This window comes from Accipiter gentilis, chromosome 4, assembly GCF_929443795.1.
Source record: "Accipiter gentilis chromosome 4, bAccGen1.1, whole genome shotgun sequence".
Lineage (NCBI taxonomy): Eukaryota > Metazoa > Chordata > Aves > Accipitriformes > Accipitridae > Astur > Astur gentilis.
In genome coordinates this window covers 13,100,443-13,119,572 of record NC_064883.1, presented here as the reverse complement: position 1 = coordinate 13,119,572, position 19,130 = coordinate 13,100,443, and the positions used below count along the sequence as shown (strand labels likewise).

The 19,130-nt window shown below is 37.1% G+C and overlaps 1 protein-coding gene across 5 annotated transcripts in view; it reads left to right on the top strand.

Moving 5' to 3' along the window:
- ITGB8 (integrin subunit beta 8) overlaps positions 1-19,130 on the top strand; it is a 51,610-nt gene that overhangs the window by 15,316 nt on the left and 17,164 nt on the right. For 4 of the 5 annotated variants that reach the window (XM_049798703.1, XM_049798699.1, XM_049798701.1 and 1 more), the window contains exons 2-8: positions 446-531; positions 3,187-3,361; positions 6,138-6,384; positions 8,533-8,698; positions 11,429-11,587; positions 16,676-16,771; positions 16,866-16,955. In XM_049798703.1, coding sequence (XP_049654660.1) covers positions 3,193-3,361; positions 6,138-6,384; positions 8,533-8,698; positions 11,429-11,587; positions 16,676-16,771; positions 16,866-16,955 — 927 coding nt within the window. In that variant the 5' untranslated portion in view covers positions 446-531; positions 3,187-3,192. The remainder of the gene's footprint in view (positions 1-445; positions 532-3,186; positions 3,362-6,137; positions 6,385-8,532; positions 8,699-11,428; positions 11,588-16,675; positions 16,772-16,865; positions 16,956-19,130) is intronic. The other variant, XM_049798702.1, reaches the window with a different exon arrangement.

Here is a 19,130-nt window from a genome sequence, read left to right as displayed (position 1 = left end):
GAAGGTGAGAAAATATTTTGGGTTCCATGCAGAGTGAATAGTGAATAACTCAGTCAAGTGTAAATGACTTTAAAGGAAAATGTCTATGAAGAGATAAGCTACCTGGTAAATTTTTCCTGTTAGGCAGTAAATCAGCAAGGTACATGCCAAGGATGAACTTTCACTTCAGAATTATTCTAAATCAGGGTCTTAAGAATTTGGCCTTCAGAATGGAGTTTATTCAATCTGTACATATAGTTCTAAACTGTAGATTAAAAAAAAAAAAAAAAGCTGCAAGTATTCCCTCACCGGGCTGCCTTTGTTCTGTTTTACTTCTGTTTGGATACGTTGTCATCACTCTTAATCTGGTGAAGTAATTTCTGAAATCTTGGTTTAAAATTAGGTATTTTACAATTCCCACATATCATCATAAATCATGAATGTTTGGTTTTGTATTTCATTGCAGCGGAAAACAGATGTGCCACTTCAAATGCAGTAACATGCACAAAGTGTCTTGCTTTGGGTCCAGAGTGTGGATGGTGTGCTCAAGAGGTATGGCATTTTGCTTATTTACATTTGACTTTGTATTTTAGCTGCTTCCAATCTTTATAAAGATAGAAGACTTTTAACTGTGAAAATTATAGTGAGAAATAGCAAGAAAGTCTTTAAATGATCCCTGGAGACAGAACCTGAGAAATCATGTGAAATATATTTTGTTTCCAAAGGAGAAAATACAATCTTTTATTTGGAAAATTGCAGTAATTTTAAATAAAGTGAGAACTTTTTAATGCATTCCATCTGCTTTGTAGACAGCTTTGGCAGACTTATAGTAGCTTTGAGAGTTCAACAGGTTTTGGCTGCAAAAGCAAAATTACTTATCAGTAATTTATATTAAATCCTCATTATATATCAGAGCAAGTCTATACATACATGCCTATTGCTTTTAGCAAAAGTTTTTACTAACAGTGGAGTTAACTTTGACTTCACCATGTATTATGACCCTGTCACAGATGGAAAAAATTATACTTTTCTTATTTCGACACTTCAAACTATCAGTTCTGAGACTTATCACAGAAGATAGATCTTAGGTAGCAAGAATTATTCTGAAATTGTTATTGCTTTGTGAACTGTAAGAATATGGGAATTTCTGGTTTTGTTTGACAGAAAAAAACAGTTGATTACATGATTTAGAGTAAGGCTGGACCATTTTAAGCACTTCAGAGGAGCAAGGTTTTGAAGAATATCACTGACAATTACAAGCTCATGTACTCGTGAAGGTCACATGCAAATTATCCGTAGTAGCATTCAGGTTAGCAGAGAAAGTAGGTAAGTTCCTGGGGTGTGCCTGGAGATGAGGAGTGTAAGGCACTGGTGTAACTTTGAGATATTGTGTCTTGGAATGATTAACTTAGTCTGCAACGAGTATAAGGATAAGTGATGCAAGGATGAATAGCGGCATGGAGGTCTTGTTTTCCAAGAGGAGCCTTAGGGCATGTGTAGATGGCACAATGGACTACAATGTGGAGTGGTCCATTATTTTGGCCTGATGTCCTGTCTTACAAAGTGCACAGTTTTATCCTGCTACATCTGTATTTATCACGGAACAGCCCTTGCTAGCTTTCCAGTGCTATGGAGCTGCAGTAGGTGTCCTTCTAACCAGGCGCTCAAATTTGACCAGGTTTCACTTCTGCTCTGCTTCTCTTGCCTCACTTCTCATGTCAATCCTGAGAGCTGTTCATGGAAGACAGGGGTTTGTCAAACCCTCTTAGACCATGCTTTGATAGCTTGTTCACCTATGCCCTGTCCATGGTTGTGGAATGGCAAAACCCATATTAATGCAGACAGAAATTTTCCAGAGTAAAGTTACAGGAGCATTTTTCAGCTTAGCATGCCTGCTTCATCTAAATAATGTTTCTAATGAGAAAATCAGCCCTGAGGAACACTTGAGATGCTTTGACTTTATACCCCCACACAGTGAACTTCAGAAAATGCTACATATCAGTCATTAATGAGAGTAGCCAAGTTCTTTATACGTTTAAAAATATACCTTTTTGAAATGTATATACATCAAAAAGGGTATATAAATAGCAGTAACCTAAAAAAGTAGTCTGTGTTGTCTATGTTAAGGTTATGGAAAAAAGATATCAGAGGTAGACTACAAAAATTAGTTGGAACTTGGAAAACAAGATACATGACTGTCAGGTCTCATTCTTCAGGGGCTTTCTCTGGTCTTTTCAGGGTCTGGATGACTATTTATTCTCTAATACACAACTGGCTGTATGGACTTTTTGATTGTTTATTTTCCCCATCTGCCTCTGAAATATCGGAGATTGTCCATTGTTTGGTCTCCAGCTGTGGCTGGGATGGACCAATGCTTTGAAACAGTACAAAAGATCTTGTCTTTTTTTTCCTTGCATGATCAGGATCATGTTACTCATCAGATTTGTGGTCAGGAAGGAATTTTGCATCGGATCATGTTGGCACAATTTTGGCAACTTTGCCCTTTTACTGCAACAAAGGATGTGCTGCTTCTGAGATCATCCTACTACTAATCACTCTTCTGTTGTTACAAGGGCTTTTTTATGTTGGTGGCATCTTAAACTGTCCAGGCCTGTAGTACATAGTTTCCTCTTTCTGGGGATTGAAATGATAAGGTCCAGCTGGTCTTTGGATTTGGTGTAGGATATGGGGTAAAACTTAAACATCTGTGATAGAAAAATTCAGGTTAGATAAATCTAAAGCTGACTTCTGCTGCTACTTTTAAATATTAGCCTGAGTAACATTACTAGTGGATTCCTCTGAAAACTAACCTGTTTTTATGTTGTGTGAATGACGCTTTCTTGGTATAACTAACTCATAGCATAGCACAGAACTTTTTTTAGTGACATAGTGACAGTATGTAGTTTCCTTTTTCTCCAAAATCAGCTTGTTCTGATTGTGCAAGATCCTCTTTCTCATACAAAAGTTTTGTCCTTTGTAGAAAAAAGTCATTGTGGCAACTATGTTTAACTTCTAATTTAAAAGTCTTGTCATTGCCCATATTAAAAACATATGGCTTCCATGAACTCATTCTACAATTTATGCAATTATAGTAGCATATTTTATTGTTTCAAAGACTATTATTTTGTTTTTCTCTTTCCTTTGAAGATATTACAGTTGGTTTTTTCAGCTCAGATTGTTTTGTACTTTTTGTCTCTTATAAAACAGGATTTCATGGCTGACGCAACACAGAAGGGACGCTGTGACACTGTTTTCAACTTATTGAAGAGAGGCTGCCAATCAGATTTTGTAGAAAATCCCACAGTTCGTGTCACAATACCCAGTGACCGTGAAACAAATACACAAGTGACACCAGGAAAAGTTTCAGTCCAACTGCGTCCAGGTTGGGTTGTCTCTAACACATTGATATTATAGTCAATTTAAACTAAATGCAGTCCTACTAAATACAGATATTTTGTGAAGAAGTGGCTGGAATAATTATTTTGAAGAATGATGCTATAACATTATATTGTAGGACTATGACGGTGTTGCTCCCATATTCAAGTACGATCTTCAGCAAGAAGTGTTTCTGTCAAACACAGCTGAAGGTCAGAATAATGCAAGTAATTAGTGAAAAAGGGATTTTAGGTAGTCTTTTCCATTATCTGTTGTTTCTTGACTCTTTTTCTTTAGCCACTTACTTACACAAATAGTTTTCCCTTACATGCATATAAACTGTATTCCTTACTGAAAGTAAATAGGGCTAGAATTCCTAAATTCATCGTTTGATAAGCTCCTTGATTATTTGATTACTTTTAAGTGCATTGACTAGACAACTATGAAGACACCAAAGCCAATATATAAGAAAGGACTGGATTCCTGAAGGAGACTTAGGTATTCACTGCCTAACTTTTCATTTTTAAAATGTAAAGGCACCTGGCCCTAATAAAATCTGCAAGTCCTTCTATGGATCTGAGATTTTCCAGTCTATCTCTATTTACCCTCAGCTGAACTCAAGTTAAGTCAATGTATGTTCTCTGTCTCTAAAATGGCTGTAGCCAACAGCAGAAGTGAAAAGTGATATAAAGGGATGCAGGCTATGTTTCATATCATAAAATTTGATTTATTTATTTCTTTTGCAAACTGTAGTTGGAGAAAGAAATATGTTTAAGAGGGATCAATCTTTGGTAGAAAAACATCAAGTGTATAGGAAAAGTGTCTTGCTGATCTTTACTTTATAAAAGATAATTTTCTGTCAATTAGAAAGGAAAAAGGAAGGATCTGCATGAGTGTAAAGCACAAAGGAACTCTGGCTTTCTATCTTTATAATAGTAAAACTGAGAAAGTAATACCAGCACTTCCTCTCCTTTCCTCACTCTACTTCCAAAGAAATGACTGATGCTCTGCCTTGTACTGAGAGGTGGTCTCAGGAACTGAACTAGCTCTAGAAGTGTCTGTAATCACATCTACTTCCAAAGGCATACTGGATTCATAGAAAAAACTTAGCTTTCTAAACTTTGGTTTAATGAATGTTTTTGCCATTAAATAGTGAAATTAAGTTTGGGGTTCCATATGCTTTGTGGAAGTTCTTGCACCAGGGAGGCAGAAGGCTGAAATTCTGAGGGTTCCAGAAAAATAACTTTTGATATGTAGACATCCTGCCCATATTGTATTCCCCAGGGAAATACACAGACATACAGCTATAGCTGTGCCTCAAACCAGAAATTTGATACAGTATAATCATGCAGACAAAGATGTTTTTGTTTTGATACTGGTGGGTTTTGTCATTGTTTACATATACCCAACTGTCAGGATTTATGTGGGAAAAAATAAAAGTTGCACTCAGCAGCTTGCTATATGCAAACTGGAGACCTGCAAGGGTCATTTACGAAAAGTAATTCAATTTACATTGGCAAAGAGGAAACACATAAGTTACAGCACACTGAAATTGTGTTTTCTTCATGCAAGACTTGATACAGACAAATCCTGACATTTTCAGGTGGATTATGTTCAGAGACCATTGGAAGAAAGTACTTTGCATGTTTAACTTTTCTGGGTCAGTTCTTTGTTACATGTACTTTAATTACGCTATCTAGCAATGTCCTATGCACTAGTAAATGTCATGAATAGAGAAGTCACATTTCAGGTGGCATTTTTTTTAGTGAATCTGTTTCTGAATGTGTGTAGATAGCTTTTATTGAAAACCTGCATAATTCTTCTATAATGTCTCCCTTCCTCCTGTCCTTTGCTGTGTCTTCATTGCATAATACTGAATTAGATTTTGCCCTCATCATGTAAAGATCCTATCTCCTCTTTTCTTCCATGAGCTCACACTTTGGGTGACATAAAGTAATGAATAATTTGAAGTCATGCATTTCTGAACCTACACTGCACATACTCCAGTCACTTCACTCTTTTTGCTGGCATTACAGAATATTAGGCAAAGAAAAATGTGAGGACTACTTTTAGTGGCTTCCTAAGCATTAATGTTTTTATTGCATACGAGAATGTGATGTGGTTCTGCAGGGCAGATAGACATTTGTCATGCTGAAATAAAAGAAGAGTTCTGTTTTGTATACGCCAAAAGCTGGATTTTTTTTTAAATATTAAAACCTCCTTTTTAAAAAAAATATTTTGATCCTACTGAGTTTTCTCATCAAATCTTTGGGAATAGATTGGTATAAACTTGAAGCATAATTTACCTGAGTTTTTCAGGCTGTGCTGTCTTTATGGTACACATGTAGTTTTAGACTCATATGACAAACTATCTGCAGGATACACTTGCATACTTGGAAGTGTCAACCTTGAAGTCACTGACCACAATTTGTATGCAGATCTGTGTCCTTCGTGACTCATAACTGCTTTTTGGTATAATACCAAAGGGATTGCATAATTGGGAATTTAAAAGAAAATGGGGAGAAGTCAGATTTTTACAATAAATTGCACAGTGCTCCTGCAAGAAAAAAAAAAAGCAAGATGTTCTACAAAGAGCCCCTTTATGGCTTACTTTTGAACGATGCTTCAAGGTTTCACTTACTCTTGGGAGGTTTTCTTGTTTGTTTGTTTTTCTGTTTGCTGACACAAACAACTTTGTGCTGAGGTTGCTGCAAAAATAAATGTATCTTTAAGAGTGTCCACTCAAAAATAGTAAATAAACTTATTTGTTTCCTTTGAATCAGGAAGTGAAGCAAACTTTATCTTAAGAGTTCGTCCTCTAGAGAAATACCCTGTGGATCTTTATTATTTAGTTGATGTCTCAGCCTCTATGCACAACAATATAGAAAAACTAAATTCCGTTGGATTTGCTTTATCTAAAAAGATGGAGAATATTTCTCTTGATTTTCGACTTGGATTTGGATCCTATGTGGATAAAACTGTGTCACCCTATATTAGCATTCATCCAGGTAGAATCCATAACCAATGCAGGTATGTAGTCTTTATATATTTGCTGTACCACTGAGAAATTTCATTACACAAATATGCATTATGCATATTTATTTTTAAAGCTCTTCAGAATCTGTCTTTGTTTCATTACACCTTGGTTCTCCAGCAAAGTTCATAAGAAAATGCTGAAAATCATTATACAGTGATTACTTCTGAAATATCTGGTGAGTGATTTCAGAAAAACTGTTTCTGTATCAGAAAAAATGTGCTGTATTTTCTTTAGCAAAACAAGCCGAACAACATGCTGCTTTGGTACATTTGAATATGTTTTGCATTTAATTTTATAGTCAGCTGTTGTGTTCTTAGTTATTTTGGACCTAGGACTTCTGGTGTATGGTCATGTATTCAGTAACTCTTTTCTTGAAACTCTGCTTTTGTCGGTGATGCAGTTTCTTTCAGCTCATTTAATGAACAAAAGTGATCCTCTGATCTAATTCCACAGTTGTAATATGAATGAACTCCCATTTTAAATAAGAAAGGTGTTCTGGCTTGCATTTCTTTTTTCATGCCATGTCTTTTATACCTTGCATTAAACACTTATATAAAGTGAGGGATGACTTCCAAAACCCTCTGTAGAACAAGATTATTCACAACAAATTCAAATCTGTATAAACCATAACACTTGGAAAAGTGAATACTAACTGTTCATACCTTCTTGCTCGTTATTATGTTTCCTGGGAAGACATGATCCAAAGTTCTGTGAAGTCCATAAGTATTTTTTTGATTTCAGTGATTTTTGAATTTGTCTCTAGTAGTGGAATACATTAGATAGATATAAATGTCCTGTCATCTAGATTGTTTATATAGCGAGCGGAGATCAATTACCACGTGTAGGACATGATTCATTTTGCCTAAAAGTAGTCATCTGCAGAGGTATTAATCCTTACAGTACCAGTGTCTCTTCATTGACTCTAAATTGTGTTGGGGGCAGGGAGGTCATAGTCTGAATGCCTACACTGTATGCAACAGAAATTAAGTGGGTTGAAACCTGCTCAGCATCTCTGAATCAGACGACCAGTTCAGCTTGTGCTGTAAATTCCACTGTTGTAAACGGGTCGCAGAGCAATGACCTGTGTTAGTGCTGTGGCATTAGCTTCCTTATGTCAAACTTCATACTTTCTCCCTTATACATAATTTCAAAAAGTATCACTTACAATTAAGATATTACTGAAAATGGAGTTTCCTATCCCTTTAATAAGGTCACCGTTACTCAACATTAATTTTACATACCTTTACTTACTACTAGTGGATATAGGAACTTAAATTTTGTTTTAGTTTTGATCCAGTAGCCTGTGTATTGAGCTATTAAAGGATCTTAATGTTGCAACGCGATAGCCCTTTCTCAGGATAATGAAAAGTAAAGCTGTGCCACTCCATAGACATTCCAAAAGGACTCATATACTCTCGGAGATGATACCATCACTCACATTGTGTTTCTTTTCGTTCTGTACAGAAACACTACCTATGTACTGTTACTACATTACCTAAGTTATATTACATACATTTTCATAAAATACTGAAAAAATACATTTTTCGTACTAAATTAGAACTAATTCCCACTGAATTGAATCTCACATGGAGTTATTCTTCTTTCTTTAAGTATTTCTTTTATGTGCATATATACATCTTCATTAGTAACAGGATTTTATGGGTTAATAGGGATGCAATATTTACATCTCCTTCAAATGGTGCAGGAGGTAGAAATAAACGGACGCCTGTAAAGTTGAAAGCAGACGACAGACGACCCTTTATTGCTAAAACACACATATATTTATAATCACATATTCTGCAAAGTCATTGTGCACGCACACAACCATAGAATATGATTGGTTATACCATCTCTGTACATGCGCATAAACATAAGGCATAATTGGTTATACCAACTAAAACATGCGAAACTTGTCTCAGTCTAATTGGTCAAGATAAACTGCCAAATTGATGTTCTTTGTGCCAAGTTTCCTTTATCATGGAATGCGTACTTGTGTTCTTCTAATTGGCTTTATTATCATCTTCTATTCAAGGTCTTCTAAAGGTGTCTGGAATGCTCTTGTGACTGTTAGCTAAACATGATCCTTCAAAATGGAAAATATGAAATGTGCTAGACTTTTATTTTGTTTTGTTTTTGTACAGTGATTATAATTTAGATTGTATGCCTCCTCACGGTTATATTCACGTGCTATCCCTGACCGACAATATAGCAGAATTCAGAAATGCAGTGAATAAACAAAAAATTTCTGGGAATATTGATACACCTGAAGGGGGTTTTGATGCAATGCTCCAAGCAGCTGTGTGCCAGGTAAGGAGCTTATTTACAAAAGACTAAATGGTAGTTCAGACATGGATATATATATATTGGTACAACGGTGCTCAGTGTTCCTGAATTCAAAATGTCAGTTATAGGCCTGATAATAGTAAGATTTCTTCCTCCTTTTCCATTATTTTCCCCTTAGCTATACATTTCTGTTTCCCACTGAAATTGAAAAAGGAGAGCGTAAGGAAATATTTTTCATTATTGGTTAATGATGTTCCTCAAATTCTGGTTTTAACCAGCCTAACCAACATAGGATAGACAATGAAAGCAACTTCTTCTTGCTTGACCAGGCACATGTATTCATTTCAGTCAATTGCAAAATTAGTTTAAAAAATCATTAAAGCCCTTCTTGTGTTCTTAAGTGAAGACATACCATTAAACTTTTCTTCTACTTAATGTATTTGAAACCCAAAGAATCAGTTACATATCTGCTTGCACAGATAAGGAAAACAAATGCACTTCAATGTTACCTCAGCTTTTAAAGAGTTTGTGTTTAAAAACAATACAAATCAAAGAAAAATTTATTTTTGCGTACTGATAAAATTTCATCACCATCTCTCCCACACAGAAAAGGATGGAAGAGGCCTGCATCAGTAGTTCCCAAGCTATAAGCGTATTAAAGAATAAGAATTTGTTTGCTCTAAAGGCCTATTTTGCATGTTGTTTTTTCTTCTGTGCATAGTACTGCAATAGAAGTTTTGAAAGTTGGCCAATTCATGGGTTTGCTAATGCTCTATAAGATAGTCTTTCTGGTCCTCTTTTAAAGAAAGTAATTCAACTCCTGTCCAAATCACAGGCTTGCTATGTTTCTCATCTCTTGGGATGATGTCAGGACAATTCTTTTATCTTGTCCATCTTCACATTCTTTTTTTCTGGAGCAGTAGAATGAGTCAAGGACAAAAAGTAATCCAAACTATTCTAAAAGTGAATAGTTTGGCCCAATTTAGTTTTCAAAATTTGATGAGCTGTAAAACAGGTAAATAAAAGCCACTCTTCATAGACACTGTGACCAGAGCTGTTATAAAAAATTATTCTGGAGCCTTGGAAAAATTCCTTAAAATTCAGTGTTTCTTATTAGACACATTCCACACTTGTGACATGTGAGCTCTAGAATAATATATGTTTTCAAAAACAACGGAATGGAAACATTCATGAGAGCGGGGAGGCTTTCCTGCTAACTGAATTGTGAACCAAAAGGGGTGAGAACAATGTGCAATTCATAACAACCATCATGAGCTATAATTTATATCAATGTGCACTCATTTTGCAGAACTTCTTAACTTGCCCCATCGTGCTTTAACCAATACATCCCTCTTGCAAGAGGTAGCAGGTTAGGACATGAAGCTACTTTAAAATTTTGGTTGCTGTGGCATATATAGATAGGAGTCCTGAGACGACAAAGTGAAATGATGGATTCTTAGGAGGAAGGAGTTTCTATGGTGCTGGAGGAGAATTTGGGATTATTTAAAATACAACCTGTTTATAAATAAAATGCCCCTTCTTTAGGGGAATGCTGTCCAGGATTGTCTGAGGGAGGCTGTTGCCTAACGTGTAAGCTGGAAAAGACACCACACCCCTCTGTACTTATTATCTCTACTGTTACGAGACGCTTAATCCCCTTTCAGAGCTAGCAGGGAATGAGCCTGAGACAGAAGCTAAATTCCTCTCTGCAAAGCAAAGAAAGGAAGGTAGAGAATAAGTCACGAAGCCTGGCTGAGTGCATGGACTATATTGCAGATAGGCATTTCACATGAGATGAAAAATACTTGGCAGTGTTAAGGGAAATGGTAGAGATGAGACAGCATTGTAGGAAGGAGGAGCAAGGAAGGAGGAAAAAGGAAGAAAAGTGGAATTAATGAAGAAGATGGAATAATTGGGAGGGGGAATAAAGAAAAAGCATATGAGGTGATTCCTGTGTGCCTCTAAAGTTTAATTTAAAGTAGCCATTTATTCTTTGCAAGGAAACAAATGTTAATTGAAATACAAATTGGCACCTAACCCAGTTTAGGTATAAGCTTGCCTTGCAACCTCCTTCACATCACTGAATTCCTAAAACACATTAAATACACCCTTGTGGATGCCACTTTGCTATTAATCCCTTAAAATGGTGGATAGATGTAGTATTTTGCTGCACGATAAGGGATTTCTCAATTTGCAGGTGCATGAAGACACTCAAATTTTAGTTTATTGGTTTGTTGATCATATACCAATGTCCTTTCTGGAAAGCTGTGTAGGAAAAGAAAATTATAGAACAATTAGAATATAAAGTAAATAAATACAAAGTAAAAATAGAAGAGGGCACCAAGTACCAATACAAATGAATGCATATTTGTTGGTTGTAATGCTTTTTGGATCCCAGAGAATTTTACAAATGCTATGCGTTTGCATTTGTATGTAAGAGTGACACACGCGATGTGGCAGCTGTTACCCAAGCCCACTATATAATGCATAGCTTGTATATATTTTGAGACATCTTTCTTTAAAAAGCAAAGAAAGTGGTAAGTGGATCCCTGACTCACAGTAGTAGTTCTCAGATGTAGGATATGACATATATTTCCACACAAATTGCTTCAAATAGTCCGGTTTAAACTCAGTGCTGCTAAGCAGTCTAATATCTGAAAGTAGACTTTAACATTAATTTTTCGTTTTGTTATTTATTATTTTAGAAAATAGGTAGTTACTCCTTTCTTACGCTTAATTTTGTTTTCTTTTTAGAGCCATATTGGATGGCGTAAAGAAGCAAAGCGACTGCTTCTTGTGATGACAGATCAAACTTCCCATCTGGCCCTTGATAGTAAATTAGCAGGGATCGTAATTCCCCATGATGGAAACTGTCATTTGAAAGATAATGTATACATCAAAGCTACGAGTATGGTAAGGTATATGTCATAGATTCTGCCTTCAGAGAAGCAGTGCAAAACTGCATAAAAGAGGTTTTTACGTTGCTGTCAAAGCATTTCTTTTATTTCAGTTATTAGAATAGTATTTTTCCAGGTAGGCAAGTTGTGAAATGAAGAATCAGTCACCTGGAAATACTGACGTTCTTTTGGTCCAGGATAAAGTATTTTGGAGTTTGAGACAACAGTACACAGTGGAGGAGGATATGTCACTGGTTTTGCTCCATTAACATCTCATAAAAATCACACACATTTTGTATAAAATATAAGTAGGAAGTGTCTGGTGTGATATTTTGCACCAGAAGCAGCTGGTAATATGTAAGAATTGCCCAATCCTACTAATAAGACAAAGATAGTGGTCATGGGTTATGGTTAGAAGATGTATAGTTGCATTGATTGAAAGGCTTGGTAAGAGTAAAGATGTACAACTACAATGAACTAATTCAACCATGATGGACTGGAAAATATTCTTGTGCCACAAAGCTTTGCTGTGATAATGTAGCATTAAATACATTTGAATCTCACAGTATAAAGCCAATGTGTGGTGACACACACCTGTGCAAAAAGTTGCATTGAATCCACTGTAGCAAAATAATATGCCTTCAACAGATATTTTTAGTTTTCAAAATAATATCTTCAAGAATGTCTAAAGTAGTCATGAGTGATTGAAGAAAGGAATTTTTTTTCTAAGATTTGTAGTTTTTAATTGCTTTGGTTATTTTCTTAAATTAATATGAATCATTTATATAAGACACATTAATCACTACTTAATTGCCACATAATCACCAGAAAACAGAAGTATGAACTGTGGTATCATTAGAGCCCGTTACAGTTTTATTCGCAGTGCTGGCTGCACTTAGCTGAAGTATATAGCCCAAGCCAGCAATGTGCTAGTGAAGTCAGTGAGGGCTACGTGTAAGTTAGGCTAGACCTGAATTCAGTTGCAGCAACTGGTGTTTACAAGGATGGTGGAGCAGCGGGAAGTGGCTGCCATATGGTGTATGATCATGAAACACGGAGGTTTCTGGGAATCGGTGGGTGTTCCGGAGGTTGCTGAGTGGAGGAGGGAGCTAAGCAAGTGCTAACAGGAAGGTTGTTTGGATTTCCGATTATCTGATGTTCTTGCATTCATATACTCCCTCTGTCACCTCTTGGATATTCCCTCACAGATGTCAGGATTATTTATTTCCCTCTAGCCAGTCTGTTCAGTTTCAGTATTTCTACAGTGTCCCTGGGATAAAAACAAGCCCTTCCTTTCTTCTACTTAAAGCAAATAATCCCAAAACTTTGCTTTCCCAAAGCAGAGCATACTTACAGGTTATGGTGTCCCTAGCTCTATTTTTCTTTCTTTATTTTTTCCCCCTAGTTGCAGTTCTGTAAAGGACAGGAATTTTGCTTGCTTACTAAACAATGGCTGAAGGTACAAATCTTTTTCTGGTGTTCAGGATGCCTTTGTTAATAAAGATATTGTCTGTTTGAGAAAAAAAAAAACAACTATATTTATTTTCTGTCCAACTTGAGAAATTAACTTCTGTTGCAGCCAGAAAACCTCACCAATATAAAATACAGACAAAATTAATGAATCTCTTTCTAAGCAACTATGATAGATTGATGGATGATTGAAGAAAGTGTTTTAAGTGATATTCTGGATCCTGGTCCGAAGGATCAGATTTTACTGTCCTGTCTAGAATAAGAAATCTCCATGATTATTGCTATTGATGCCTTTTGTGAAATGAGGTAGCCTTTTAGCCACCCAAATGAAATGACCTTGAAAGATGCTTAGATCTGTGGTGGCACATTTTGGCCCATGTGTCTTCTGGCTGCTAGCCCATAATTTTTCAACCAGGGCCTAATTTCTGCATGTCCACATGTAACAGTGGCCATGCACTTAGTAATAGAAAAGGGGTAGAATGGAAATCTTTCTCGGTATTAAATATTTTCTGGTGTAGATTTGACATGATAACACAATGGTGTCTGTAAGGGTAGGTGTACTGGTTTCCTGCTTTTTTTTCTTCTCTGTGGTATATGTGATTATTTTAGTCATAGAGATCCATAAAGAAGCTTCAAATGAACAAGTAAGATCGGGGTGGGGGGGGGGGGAGAGGTAAAAGACTATTTGATATTTAAATGAAATGTCATGAAAGGCTGTCAGCTTTTTAAAAAATAGATCATACAAAACATTTTTGCTTTTTTTTTCCTTATCAATGCAGTTTTGTTGTGCTACACTAAATTAAAGAGCCATCTGTAATCACATGGTTTTCCTACTTTGATTCTTAGCTTCTGATAGTCTTGAGAAGATGGCATTTTGGCATATTTTTATTTCTTCCTTGTGCCAGTTAAGAGGACTTTGCTTTATTTGTTTGCATAAGCTTAGCCTTCACATCAGAAATGTTTCCAGTTAGTTACTTTTCTGCCTGTTTCTTTCTAACTTTTGCTAAGCAGTCACGCAGAGGTCAGCAAAAAAAGCGTAAGACAGGAAAGAAATCTAGTCCATTTTAATTAGATCTGTGCTTGGTTAACTCCCTTTCTGAAATACTAACATCTGTATTAGTTATCTTCTCAGCTTAACATAGTAGGTTAAAATAATAAAATGAATGATGTAATTGGAACAAGAAAGATGATCTAAAATGAAAGTACATTTGCTTGAGCAGTAGTGGAAAGAGATAAGATAAAAATACATGAAGTACAGCAAGGTTTTTACAGCAAGCAAAGTGAGGCTCCATTAGTGACCAACAGTTCCTTATGTCATCTCTTTACATGCTTAAAATGAAAAAGATGGTGTAGCTCTGTTGATGCTTTTTTTTTTTTTTTTTTTTCAACTCACTTATAATAAAAAGAAAAAGATTTTTTCTAATCTGAAGTGAGACTTTAACGTACTGCTAACCAAGCTGGACACTCTAGTGAGTTAGAGCTGACAAGTGATGAAAGTTCAGCTTTACCTGTAAGCAGACTAGGTAGTTCGGGGATGTAGCCCCTGCAACCCTTGCACATCTATGCATGTCATCTCTTGACTTCAGTAAGCTCCATCTGAATAATCTTTTGTTTCATGAGGGCTTGGAAACCCATTTCTGGTACCATTGATCCCAGAGTTCTGCTCTTAGTTGCACAGATGTTGAGGGGCCACTCGGCTGGAATTTGGACGTGTCTAGTGTCACATGTTAAGCAAGACTGACTGACTTATTTGACCACCACCTCATGATCCCTCAGTACTGCCCCTGTCATTCACACATTTACAGTGCAGGAGGTATTTGCAGAATGTCTGGCTTCACTTGCCCATGTCCTGGGACCCCTTGGTGTGTCTGTGATCCGCCAGCCAGCTGCATGTGGCCTGTAGGGTTGTGCTGCACAAGGGAGGCCCCACCACTGTGCTCTGTGGTCATGGGGAAGGAAGGAGGGCTTAGTGCTGTGTTGTAGGCTCCTGAAAATGGCAACAAAGCCACTGCTGCTGCAGTTCACCCACAAGTGCTGTGTAGTGGGAATGCATGCTCCCTGGACCCTCCTGTATGGCACACTTCCTAGCTGGAGCTATAAGAAGGTCCATTGATTACTGTGTTACCTACCTGTCATCACTTACCTTAAGGAATAGAATCTCTTACCAAAGGGTAGAAAAGTTGAGAGGCATGGACCCTGGCTAAGATCAAACTGCAGCAAAAAACTCCTTCATTCTTTCTGTACAAGGCTCTTTATAATGGTGCAATATGACCAAAAATGGATTTTGCCCCCTTGCATAACTTTGTCTCAGCTGTCTTGGTATTCAGAGAGACTGAATATATACTGTCTCTGGTATTCAGAGTACTGTTAGGAGAGCACTTGACTTGCAGGGTGCCTTGAGTAACAAGCAGCACTCTGAGGAGATATGAATTGTGCAGGGAAACGGAGCATGTTTGTGCAAGAGAGAGACAATATGGGGCAGATAGTGAAAAATATCAGGAAAAGAAAGACAGCAGAAGTATATGGGGGAAAGAAGTTGAAGGACCTGACATAATTGAAGGTGTCCAGATGAAATATCTGTAAGGGGAAACACAGGCCAAGGCTCCGGTCACTTCTCTATGTTTAGTCATGAGTTTTAAGTGTTGAATTTACTTCTTGAGAAGTATTCACAGATGTATGGTAAATAAGCGGTAACTTTCAGATACCGTTTGTTTTAGAGTACTGGAGCTGAAGGGATCTCACATAGCCCAGGTGTATAAAGCCCACTGGGACCACACAGACACCCTTATGCTTCCCCAGATCTTGGATGAAGGGATAGCAACGCACTTCTTGTTCTCAAATCCATGTCAGATCTCTCAATGAGAAATGTAGAAGGGCAGGTCACTGGCACAGGACGTGCCATCACAGGTACTTCACCAAATAGAGCAATGTCATTACTGGGGAGAGACGTGAAACTCATGCTACCTTCTTCAAGCACAAGCATGGTTAAGAAAATGTAGCAGGTCGTCACGGTGAGGACTGGAGGCATCAATCCTAAGGCAGGTCTTGGACATACAGAGAAGGAGAAAGCTGTCTGCCGTAAGTAAGATATGTACAGAATACTGACATTGCTAGAACCTGACCCAGTGGCTGCATTTAGCTGATATGCCTGATCCCTGGTGCCAAAATACATTTCTGAGGAACAAACTTAATTACTCACCTTAAGCACACCTCACCTCAGTGCCCTCATGTTGTACTTTCTCCCTGACTTTTGCACAAGAACCCACCTATCATTCTCAAGAATCTTGTTATCATTCCAGATGGACCATGGACAACATCGTATCCATATTTCTTAAGCATCAGACTCAAAACAACAAAATAGTACTGTATGGGGTAGTCCTCCCATTGTGCAGCACCCCTGCATAGTTGGCAACAGATAAGCCTGTCACAGTCTGGCTGATGCCCTGATGATTTTTTTTGTCATGATCTGTTTATTTGGTTGGTGCCACTTTCTTCTGGATGTAGGCCTAGCATTTCTCTGTACATTTAGAAATAAGGGTTGGGGTGGTTTTGGAATCCTGTATCGTGTCATATGTGAAATATAAGGTTTTTCCCTACGGATCTGCAGTCTTCTCTTTTCTGTTGTGTTTTGCAGGAGCATCCATCTCTTGGGCAGCTCTCTGAAAAATTGATTGACAATAACATCAATGTTATTTTTGCAGTTCAAGGAAGCCAGTTCCATTGGTATAAAGTAGGTTAGAAACCTGATTTCTTTTTCGAATTTTGAAAGCACGATATTTATATTAAAAATTAAAACTGTGCATAAATGATTGTGTTTTTCATAGGATCTGTTACCTCTGTTGCCTGGTACTGTTGCAAGACAGATAGAATCACAAGCAGCGAATCTCAACGATTTGGTGGTAGAAGCCTATCAGGTATGAACAGTGACAATGTTGTATGCCATATTTGTACAGGGATTTTTCACCTTTCATAGCCTGAAGTTGGAGTTTCCCAGATCTTGGCACCTATCTGATGTCCACAAGGATAAGTTCCCTTATTTTCTGAATGTCCATATTGGTGAGTGACACTCCCATGACAGCTCTCAAATTCCCAAGCTGTCTCAAAGCCAAGAGCTAGCATTTTTTATTTTCTAAGGGTGCTCCTAAGTATGCTGTTTGATTCTCTGCACCTGTCGCCATGTAACTTCAAAAGAAATGTCTGACTTATTTGAATTTAGGCATCTCAGATCTTTAGTTACAGACCAGACACCACTGTCTAGGCACTGCAAAATTTCAGAGCAAAAAGATAGTGCAGTATCTAGAGGGTTTTATAGCAGAATTCTAAGAAAATGGACAACAGGTGGGAATTTACAAGGAGGTTGTTTGACAACAGTGGGTATTGGGGAAAGCAGGATTTACACTGCACAAAGCAGTGTAATGACTCGGGCTTTTAAGGCATGGCATTGAAGAAAAGTTTTGATAGGGATTTGGGAGAGAACAATGGAAATGGCTTTGTGAACTCTCACGTGGAGTTCTCAGCTGAAAGTAATAGTATGGGAAAGAGCATAAAGTCATTTTTCACAAATGTTTGACAGCAAATGGCAGTTGAAAGTGGAAATTGGCATCTTGATTGTGAATGAAAGATAGCCTGGTAAGAGGGGGCATAAACAGCTTTGGAAATGAAGCCAAGTAGTATACATTTGAGGTACTAGAGCACAGGGAGCCCATAGAGCGGCATCAAAATGAACGTGATGGGTTAGATGGTTGAATGCTGTTAAGGTGTGCAAGTTACACAAACTTGCAAGTTCCCAAAGTTGAAAAATCATTTACAAAGCTATATGCAAGGTACCAACATATATCACATTATTTTTAGTTAGTTGGATGTGGGAGGCTGAAATTATCCATTGTACTAGGTTAACCATCTAAAACAAGCTATTTGCTTTCAGCAAATTGGCTATAATGAAAAGCCAAGTCTCATGTCTGTTCCTGGTAAATATTGTGAGTTTGTGCACATTTTTCTTACTGTCATGTTGGAAACATTGTACAGAAGGCAAAGACATTCAAAAGCAGAGGAGGTTGGGAGTAGTCAAACTGCAGAGAAGTTCTCACTGATATTGTACTTTTACTTATAAAATCGAGAAATCTAATTTTGAACATGGAGGTTTGCAGGAAATTGCTGGCAAAAAATTTTGAAGATCATAGTCCTTTTGTATGCCTCTTTTACACTGTCCATCCTAAATTGTATCCTGGTTTTTAGACCACAGTGCAGGGCAAAAATTCAAGGAGAGGAAAAGAAAATTTACAAAACAATTATTTAGTTCAATGGAAGATTCTGTGGGACTTTCCTGCTCCAGCCACCCCCAGTTTGCTCTTGCCTTATTTTCATTTTTTTAGGCAGTATCTTCCTTCCCATCCTAAACTTCATTGGATTTGATACTATGAGATTTTTATCATAGTTTTAGGGGCTTGCAATATACAAACACACGGTGAACAGGACTTGAATGTTTTGCTTTCTTGAAAGCAAAAGTACTTAGATAAGAAAATAAATTTAGTGTTGATGTTCAGTGACAGTGGGCTTCTTGCACTCTTGTTCTAGGCAGGGAAACCGTAGGCTTAATTGTGGAAAACCCTGGCTGAAAATCCCTGGCAAAAAAGCCAAAGATGAGTCACTAATTTTCAAAAAGTTACTAAGATAAACATGTGTTCAGATTCATGTGATTAAATTTCCATTTGTAGCAGTAAAAATATCTCACTAAACTAATTTTTTAAATAGTAATAATATGCCAGGAATTTTAATAATCTCTTCGTGCAATTTTCAGCTCCATATGTTTGTAAAGAGCTTTAATAAATTTTTGAAAGGTCAAGAAGCAATATTCCTTCTTAGAAGGAAGCAGAATTTTAGAGCATGCAGTAAATACAAGTTACAAAGTAGCTTGTTTTTCATTATTTTATATTGCAAAAAGCCCTAATGGGACTTGTATAGTCCTAGCTGACCCAAATAAATCAGTAAGAATAATCCCAGTAGCCTTTAGGTCACCCTAAGGTTTGTTCAGAGAAAACTTTTTGAAAACAGATGCAAAATATCAGAAGTTTATAAAGTGTCAAGTCAGT